The following is a 9,797-nucleotide window of genomic DNA, read 5'->3' as shown; positions in this document are numbered from 1 at the left end:
TAAGAGTCATACGGTGGTGAACTGAAGGTTAAACTATAAACAGTCTTTCTCCTAGACAACCATTGAAGTCTGTATTCCCAATTTTCCAGAAGTCACTCCTGGGTGGGTTTTTGACTAATCATATGTTTCTGTGTTAGGGGAGTAAGCTGTAGTTGTAATTATGCCTCATTCATTTTAGCAAAACTGGTAATGGAAATAGTATCAAAGTCTGTCCAAATAAAATTTCTGACATGAATATTGCTTTGATTTTACATCTTGCTTCTGTTATGGCACTAAATACGAGTGTTGAAGCAACAGAAATTGCTTTGAATTTATGCATATCCTTTTTGTCACTCAGTGTAGATGAGTATTGAGTTCAGTGTCTTAAACAAACTGATTTTTATTGTATGGAAGCAGTATCAGAATTTATTTTTACAAGATTTCATTGGGGCAGTACAGTACTGTTAAAGAATTTTGAGCTTCTTTGGGCTCAGTGTAATTTCTTTCTGCTGGCTCAAAATTAAAGAAGAAAAGCTTGATATTATCTCTGTCAGACACACAATGTTTCTATGAAAAGCAACTATTTATCAAGTGAATGTGACTATACTCCTCACAGACATTGAGATTAATGTGCTTTGGGATGTGTGTTGGGGTTTGTTGGCTTCGGGTTTTTTTTGGCTGTTTTTTCCCCTCTCTCTTGTGTTGGATTCAAATTCCCTTGTGGAGGGGTCATCACTGCTAAGTCAAGAGGAATAAGAAACAGCATCCAGGATCAGAAACAGGAACTGAGGGAAAAGAATGGAACTGGGGGAAGGAAAAGGTGGAGGTGGCCAAGATGCCTCACTTGGTCATGGTGAGCAGTTTGAGCAGTTCAGCTACTTGGACACACTGTAAGAGAGGGCAATGTGCAGCATGAAGCAAGTCTGCTCTGTCCTTCCTTGGAGGAAACTGGAGTAAGACAAAGTAGTGGATACCTAAGCCTGGCTTTTGGCCAGGCACCAGGACTAAAGCCCAACAGCTGTACGGAGCACCCTGGGATCTCCACCACAGCTGGGCCACCACCTTGCCTTTAAATAAGCTCCAAAGGAGAGGCTTGGGAGGGAGAGCTGTGCTCTTCCCTGCAGTCCAGGCAGGGTGAAGCTCTGCCCCACGGCCAGCAGTGACCCAAGTGTGACCAGGTGTGTAACTTGTCAGGATTTGCTGAGCTGGAACTCAGCTTGTGCTGACAGAGCGCCAGCAAAGGCACTGGGGTCGGTTTGGCTGGGCTGAGCAGCTGAACTGGAGTGCACTGGAGAGGCTGAGTCCCTGTGCATCTGCACAGCTGCTGCTCCTTTGCAGCAAATGCTTACAGGTGTCACCACTTCTTCTCTGGTGATGTTTTTGTTTATAGGATAACTGCTGTCCATTATTTGTATTTTCATCCACATCACTCGTGTGAAACACTTCCAGCTGCAAGGGTGTCCATACTTCTCTGGCAGTTATTCACTGGTCAGTATATCTGCTTGCCTTTAACTGTACAGATAAACATCTGCTCCTTTCATAACCTTTGGTAAATTAGAGTCTTTCCAGCCAATGATGTTACCATTCTAATTGCAGTAATCCTTAGGAAACAGGAGATGTGATTTAGACCATGACAGGACTTTTCCTTTAAAATTAGTCTGTTAGTACAAGAGAATATTTAGAACAACAGCTGAAAGAATTTTCTTACTATCTCAGTGTTGTTACTAATTCCCTGTCCTTGATGTTGTGGATTAAAGTGGTTAGGAAATAAAATTCATCTTTGTTTGGGGAAAGGAGACAGGATAAGGATACATTATTTTATGTGAATATACTCTTTGAAAAATCAAGGCCAATATTTCTGTTGTTTTTAACCTGCTTTATCATGGACCTCTGAACTGTTTTTTTTATATTTAAATTTAAAAATACTGACTTCTTTAAGCTCAGAGAAAGAGTTCTGTGTTTTCCTGGAAGAAAATATGAAAATATCACAGTTCAAGTTAGATTCCAGTGCAGGTGAGCTTACAGAGTCATAGATAAGTTTCTAATCTTCTTTCAGAGCAGTTCTGCATGCTAGTTCTGTCCAAGCTTTGGGTAAGAGCGGTGATAAAGATGACAAGCTTTTTGGATTCATAGATGAGTTATTCTGTAAGGGAATGTTGCTTTCTATTCTGTGACAGTTTGTCCTCTCTGCTTCTGGAATGATGGATGGATGACTAACCAAGAGATCTGGAGAGGTGTTACAGCACTTACAGAACAAATAAAATGTGTATTTCTACCACATGTGGATCCCAAAGAATTTTTCCAAGTGTAGAAATAAATAGAATGGCTAAACTTTGTCCCAGCTGTAGATGGCTGACCTGGAGGAGGCCAAGGATAGTATAAGCTCAGTGACCTAGGCCACAAATGGTGAGGGAATACTTTTAAAAATAAAGAAACCTAATTTGTGATAAAGTGAGGGCCCGATTGCTATCATCTTTATCTTACTGTAAATGAGAAGCAATCCTACCACGGATAAGGAATGGTTGTGTAGAAGTGAGGTCAGGACTCAGCTGTCTGTTACTTGAAAGCACTTAATGGTGTCACAGAAGAGTGGAAAGAAACCTTTTCCTTTAAACACTAATCTCCCAGAGTGCAACGGAGGTGGTCTTGGTGTGAAAATATTAGCCAAACTTGGGGGAAGCTTCAAGCTTTGTTGGCACAAAACCTATTCTGAACCTTTTTCAGAGCTGTTTACTTTCTAGACTATTCAAATAATGTTAAGGTCTCTTCAGATGTGGTCAGAGTTGGTTGAAGGGGCAGTTAAGCTGTCCAGGCATTGTAACTCCCTTCAGTGATTTGTGCACACAAAGGTCTTCTATTTCCAGACTTTTCAGCCCTTTAATCTTCACAGGCACAGATGTTCAGACAGAGATTTTATACAAAGGACGGAAACCCAAATCGTTTAAGCTGGTAATATTTACACTTACCACATACTGTAAAATACAAATGGTTTACTACTTCTCTGATTAAAGGCTTCCAAAATGCACTGAAGGATTAAAATGGCTGAGCACACGAAGCAGGCAGACATGTACACATTGTGTCATGATGTTTTGGTTGGCCTCTGCTCCATTTTTCTCCTAGCCTTGAGAGAAGTTATCTGCAAGTTTTGAGGGGGGGGGTGCTTGGTAAATTGTTTTTTATCAAACCACCAATGTCCCACATGTTTCTTGTAGGAGGGATAAAAAATACAGTTGTTGCAAATGAACATATGTAACATGGACTGTAAGCATATATAACATGGACTTGCTGCTGGGAAATTGTCATAGCTATATAGGTGTGGACTTTATTAGAAATCAGCTGAGCTAATGCTGGAAGAATATTCCTTTAAGATGCTTAGGTTGGTGAAAGAATTAGAGTTCCATAGATGTGTTTACCACACTAGCAGGGAAACACAATAATGTAACACTTGAACAGGTTCTAAAACGAAACTAACATTTCCTCAGCCCATTCAAAATTTGGCATGCTCTGCCCTGAGCAGCAATTCAGGTCTCATTTCTGGGAATCTGACTGGTTTTGTTTTTGTACTCTTCAAGTTTTAAGAAGGCAAAGTCCAGCTCTTACTGTGTGGTTTGATTATTGATCAATTATGTTCACGAAGGTGGGTGTTCATGAAGAATGCTGTGTGCATCTCATCCCAAGTATGACCTATGCATTTGAAGGGTATCTGTACACTGTTTTACTGGTGTTTTGAATCCTCAGTCAGTCTGAGCCTGGCTGTGTAAAAGCTGCATGCATACCCTTTGTGACAGGCTGTGCCCTAGTGAAACATTTAATTAATCAGAACTGTGAGGCAAAGAAAGTGCAACCCTGCAATCATGGAATCAATAAGAAGTCATGTTTTCCAAGTGCCTTGATACTCCTTTACTGACAGTGGGGACAGTTATCCTGTGTGGGGTAATGAGAAGAAGGACCAGGGAAGAGACAGTGAGCAAACACCTAAAGCCTGAAGGGTTTTGGGGAATATGAACAGAATTTACAGGGGCTCTTTGCTCTGGAAAGCACAGGACAAAGAGGGTAGTAGCAGCTGAAAGTATGCTGGCTTCTGTCAATTCCACTTTGCATCCAGTGTATGAATATGGGTTAACTCAGTGAATACCACTGGTAGCATTTTAATGAGCAAGTGATAAAATGTTCTTCTGGATACAATTTCTTTGCCTTTGGGTGAAAGTAATACCATAAAGCTTTGAGAAATATATATTTATGCCTGATATATCCCTTTCAGATGTATATTTAAGGAATATGATGTAGCTAACTTGTTCATGAGTCCATTTCCATTCTGGGCATTTACCCAGAAAAAAGAATTACTGGATAATATGTTAAAAATTAAATCTATGAAATCTAATAACATGATTGTATCTAAACTGAAATAGTAAGAAATACCAGCAATGTCTGACTTGGTTTGGACATTTCCAGGTTTAAAGCTTGCCATTGTCTTGTATATATTTTCAGTTATGAATTGGGATTGCTATAGCATGCTTAATATTTACAGAATACTTAGTAACACTGGCTACAGCTACAACAGCTTAATTATGTAGTTGGCTAAAAGGTATATACTGTCACCAAGCATTATAATCATTATTACTGTGAAATTCCATCATTAATTCATATTTGGAGTATGGTATGCAGCACTGCACACCCGTGCAAGAATGTAGGAGTGGAAAAGGTGCTGAGAATGAGGAATTCCTTACAAAAAGAAACTGAACAGATTAGGACTGCTGAATTTCAGAAAGAGGTCCTGGAACTGGATTGTGTTAGGATTTGCAAATCAGACATCATAGCATGGTGAAGGAGAATGCAGAATGATCATTCTTCATTTCTCACTAAGAAAAATCTGGGAGACATAGTGAAATGGTCAGGCTGCATGTATGACCAGAGCACAGAGAAACACTTTTTCAATGTAAATGTACAATCTTTTGGAAGGCAAGATTAAAAATATGCTAAAAATTCATTAATTGCATTCATGGAGAGTAAGTCCAGTAGTGATTATGAAAAACAGTGGCAATATGGTGCTTAGCTGAAGGAGGCCCTTAAATTACTGATTAGCTGTAAGCAGAAGGTCCCTGGATAACTTGGAATATGTCTGGGTTCTTACACTGTTTCCTAAAGTTTTGCTTCTTCCGCTCAGTCAGAAATACAGTACTGAGTGAAATGGGCCTCTGATCTAAGCCTTTCCCCCCCACTTTACTGAGCAGTTAATTTGTATTTAAGCTATATTTTAACAGGATGAAGTGTCCTACAGTATGTAAAATTAGGGTTTGTCAGATCAGTAGAGCATTGTCTGCCATTGTCTTCCTGCACAAGAAGTTACATTTTAAATAGTTGTGGCTTTCAGTTCAAGTGACGTTTCCTCTTCAGGGACATTCTTGCATAGCACAGGTTCAACAACTGCTGCTGAAATCCTGAGATGTGGATCTTATTTCTAAATTCTGACAGAGGCAGTACTAGAAATTGGCATTGAATTTCTATACCTTGTGTATTCCTACTTTCTGCTGAATTTTTGACTCAGGATCAGAGTGATTGGTGAATTACATGAATTAAAGATAAACTATTTTTCTATTTAAAATGTCATCTCTGTTAGCCTGCTGGTAGTATATTTAATTCCAAATGATTTTAGGAGAAAAACCCCAACAAACTCTTTTAGAAGAAAACCCATATGTAGTGCACTCCTGTGTACAAAAGGGACAAAATACAAGAAAACTGGGGAAAGAGAACAGAAAAGGATGCAGGGTACTGGTGAGTAAAGGAAAGGGTGACCCTGAAAGTACCCTTCTGAAAATCCAGCCTCAATTCCATTTGCCACTCACTGGTCAAAAGGTGGCAGGTTGGAAGATATTTGGTATGTAACAGTCATTATGAAGAAAATGTCTCATTTAAGGAATCTTTGATAGATTAATAGGAGTTGGTGCAGTTGTAGAAATTGCAAGCACTTGCACACCTGAAAACCTGTCTGACTTTTCTTTACATTGTTTATTGTACAGCTGCATGGAGTGAACAGTATTGTGTCCAATTCCAAGCCTTGGAATAAAATAACTGAAAAATGTGTAGGAAAGAAAGAAAGGGGGAAATTAAAGGGGAAAAAGGGAAAAGAAATTGAGTTTGTAGAGTAAAATATTTGGTTGTGATTAAATTGCAGGAAATAAAAATCTTGGTGGTGCGCTTATGGTTAGAATGAGTCTAGGTCACCCAGAGAAGGAATCACTCATGAACTATGGGAAAGTAGATTAAATGGGTTGGTTGATCTCTATCTATGGGCTATGTGATTCTCTTAAAGAATTTACTCTCATGACTTAATTTGGCAAGAAAAGTTCAGTTTGCATTTCACTTATTCCCCAGTGCAGGCTCAGACTCTTTCCTTTCAGAAAGCGTGCTTTTAATGGAGAGTTCTTAACAAGAGAAGGAGGGACCTAATGTCAGAGATCTCTGAATGTGTCTGAGATGTTCTGAAATACTTCAGCTTCCTGTAATTTCAGCTGTAATTTCTTGGCTATATCACAGAGCTGTGGCAGAATTTCTTCTTGGCTACTAAGTTACCTGGAACTCACAGGATCAAAGGAGGGGAACCAGCCTGTGAGTGCTGTAATTCAGCTCCTCTGCCCTGGGGAAGGGTCAGTGACACCTCGTTTTCCTGGTTGAGGTTTAGGATTGGTCTCAGTGCTGCCGGGATCTCCTCAGGCAGTTTGTTCCTGGCCTTTGTTTGCCTTCTCTCTAAGTAGTTTTCCTCCTTTAATTGGGATCACCTTTGATTAAATTTAAATCCGAATGGTTATTCATGTGTTGGCTATAAACAAGAACAGTTTGCTGCAAAGAGAAAAGTAACAGATCTCTGTATTTATTTATGTAAACTGTTTGGAAGTGTCATTATTTTATGATCTGTTTTTCCTTCCCTAAACTAAGCATTTCAGTTTATTCAGTCTTTCATAATAGAATTCACTGAGTAGATTATGCCATCAATCACATCCCTCCTCTGAAGATCCATCTGTAGCCCATATCTTACTCAAAGTAAGAAATCAGTAAGAAAAGTAAGAAAATACAAGTTCATAACCTGATTTGCTACTGAAAATTCTCACCTCAAAATATTGTTATCTTACAACTAAGCAGTATTGATGAATTTGTCTAGCAGTATAAGACATTATAATGTTCCTTTTTAAAGTTTTATTTTTATGTTTTTCCTTAACTAGCTGGATTAAACCTTCTTGTGCTGTGTTTACAACTCTTTCATTATGAACATTAGGTGTGTGAAATTACTTTACATGGCCTTCAGTCATATGAAACATCATTTTATCTGAACCAATTCTTGCTGCAATGAAGTTTGGCAGCTGGAAGGTTCTGTCTGTATCTGTAGCAGGTTGACACTTTTCACTATTCAGTTTCTATTTCTGCAAAATGGTACATTTCTTATGTTAGTGAGAACTTGAATTGCTTGCAGGTTATAGTTTTTAGTTGTTGCCTGCATGAATGTCTTTGGCATTAAAAAAACCAGGTGTACTGAACCATTGTACAAATGATTAAATAGTCCAAACAAGTCTGATAACAAAGGACTGTTAGTTTTACAATAAGAAAATTTTACTGCAGACTGAGTTCAGACCAGAAGAGTGTCTCTGTGTGTAGTCATTACCATTTTATATCTGAGGTAGAGCACATTAATGCATTAGTGTAAGTGTGGGCAGTGAATATTCACTGGAAAAATCACAAACTGAAGAATAGCTTGTTTAGCTGGTCAAAGTGTGAGCCAGTGGTTCTGTTATTGGACATGGAAGCAAATGTAGCAGCCAGAAGGACCTTGCTGCATGTTCTAAGTTTGACATTATGCAGTATTAGGTTGTACAGGCTATTGGATTTTAAAGGCCCATGCCAAATGGAGTATGCACAGGAAAATAGACATTAAATACAGAGACATCTGCTCCTGTTTTCAAATGACATGGGAGAAATGGGTAACATATCACACTAATGCAGATGCTTTTTATTAATCTGAAGTTATAATTAAATGCAGTTTTTCTGTGGTTGGTGATGAAAGTGTGAGAGCAACCTCAGAGGGGGGAAATGTTTCAGATTATGTAGACCACAAGTGACTATTACCCAGCAGCAGCAGCACAAACCCTGTGCTAGCTTGCTTGTTGCATTGTAATGCTGTGTTCAAGGCACGTCTGCAAAGCAGCCTGGGCTGTCTGCAGGATGAGGATGAGGAAGGAGAGTGTGCTCCCTGGCACACTGGGGCACAGCTCAGTCACCACAGCATGGGGCCTGTGATGAGAGACACAGTGTGTTACCCAGATGGTAGCCTTGAGCTGTTATACAATCATGTTTGAAGCAAAATTATTAATGGAAGTTATGGTTCAGGTTCTCGTGCTGTGAAGGGGGAGAAGTGACAGACAGACGAGGCTGGCTTTCCAAAGCTCATTTTGAGGTAGCTGCACTAGAATAGGGCTGGAGAGGTATGGCAAACATGTTTGTGGACAGTGCCTTTTGTTGTCTCCCAGCTGAATTTATGCATGTGTGTGCTTGTTGGTACAAAACTTGTTCAGAGTATTAATAAACTACTTAAAGGATGCTCATTTAAAAGGTTGTTCTGCATATTAATAACTGTGAGAATTAGGTATTGGGAACCTGCTTAAAAACTTGTGATTCAACTAGTTGTTCAAGAGAAACAAAAGAAAAACTGCAAGTTTGAGTACTTTGCTCAGTGCAAAACACTGAGAAATTGTGACTATCTACTCCAAGGTGGGTAAGCCTTGGAGATGGGGATGGGTGATTGTAACTTCCTGGCTGTGCTGCTACCTTTCCAATCACAAGGTCAGGATGTTTAAAATATTTGGCTTGAGGAGTTAACTCTCCTTGTGGTGAGAACCTGCCCTTCCTAGTCCTTCCTAGCTTCCTTCATGAGAAGGTATCTCTGCCTTTGGGGTTTTTTCTTCCACTTGCCTTGTGCTGCTCAATGGTGAGTATGGACTGAGGGGCACTGAACTCCAGACCAACAATTTATCGCATCTCTTATTGAGATTTCTCTGAATGTAGGACTGAGTGGGTCATCTTAAAGTGGTGATGTGGGGACTAGGTTAAGAGTGGTAATATAAGAGTTAACTCCAGCAGCATTTTGGGTTGGTTGGAAATCAACCTGTCCTCTTACATCATTGCCTTTGTAGAAAGTTCCACATTAGATGAGAGTTCCTGAACTATTACTGCAACCACCAGCAATCTCCATTGTTGAAGTGTCAGAGTGCAGCAGAGCAGTGAGTGTCTGTTAACCCAATTTCATTACCAAAAGTGACCTTATTTCCTGCTTTTGGTAATATTATAACACATTTCCAAGCTTTGCATCATACCATTTTTCCATTGCTGAGAACAAAGAAAATCTATTTCTATCCAGATAGTCCAGAAGAAAAACCAAAAAATAACCCAACCCAAAAAACCAACCAAACAAAAAAACCCACCACAAAACCCAGAACAACCAACCCCAAACTTTTTGTCTCAATGGCTGATGGCTGTAGGAGACCTTCTCCTATACTGGCAGTCCTTTGGCAGGCAGGGAATAGCACAAGTTACTTCGGTGCCATCCCATTGCTCTTATGAGTGCGGAGTGAAGGGCTGAACACCGAGGTGTCGGTGCTCCCCTCTCTCTCCAGTGTGCACTCCGGTTCCTAAGGCTGTCCTTGTGTCCGCAGGTGCCGCAGAGGATAGAGGAGCACGGCGATGCCCCCGAGGACAGCGGTGGAGTGCCGGGCCTGTGGGGCAGCTGGGGCCCCTGGTCCGCCTGCTCGCGGAGCTGCAGCGGCGGCGTCATG

At 40.2% G+C, this 9,797-nt stretch overlaps 1 protein-coding gene across 1 annotated transcript in view; it reads left to right on the top strand.

Moving 5' to 3' along the window:
- The window catches only part of THSD4 (thrombospondin type 1 domain containing 4), a 218,354-nt gene that overhangs the window by 12,095 nt on the left and 196,462 nt on the right, over window positions 1–9,797 (top strand). Inside the window, exon 4 of the mRNA XM_031055908.1 lies at window positions 9,678–9,791. Within this exon, the coding sequence (XP_030911768.1) occupies window positions 9,678–9,791 (114 nt within the window). The remainder of the gene's footprint in view (window positions 1–9,677; window positions 9,792–9,797) is intronic.

The sequence above is a fragment of the Geospiza fortis genome, unplaced genomic scaffold (genome assembly GCF_000277835.1).
Source record: "Geospiza fortis unplaced genomic scaffold, GeoFor_1.0 scaffold171, whole genome shotgun sequence".
Classification (NCBI taxonomy): Eukaryota; Metazoa; Chordata; class Aves; order Passeriformes; family Thraupidae; genus Geospiza; species Geospiza fortis.
Note: the sequence above shows the minus strand (reverse complement) of the source record. Positions and strands in the feature narration are given on the sequence as shown.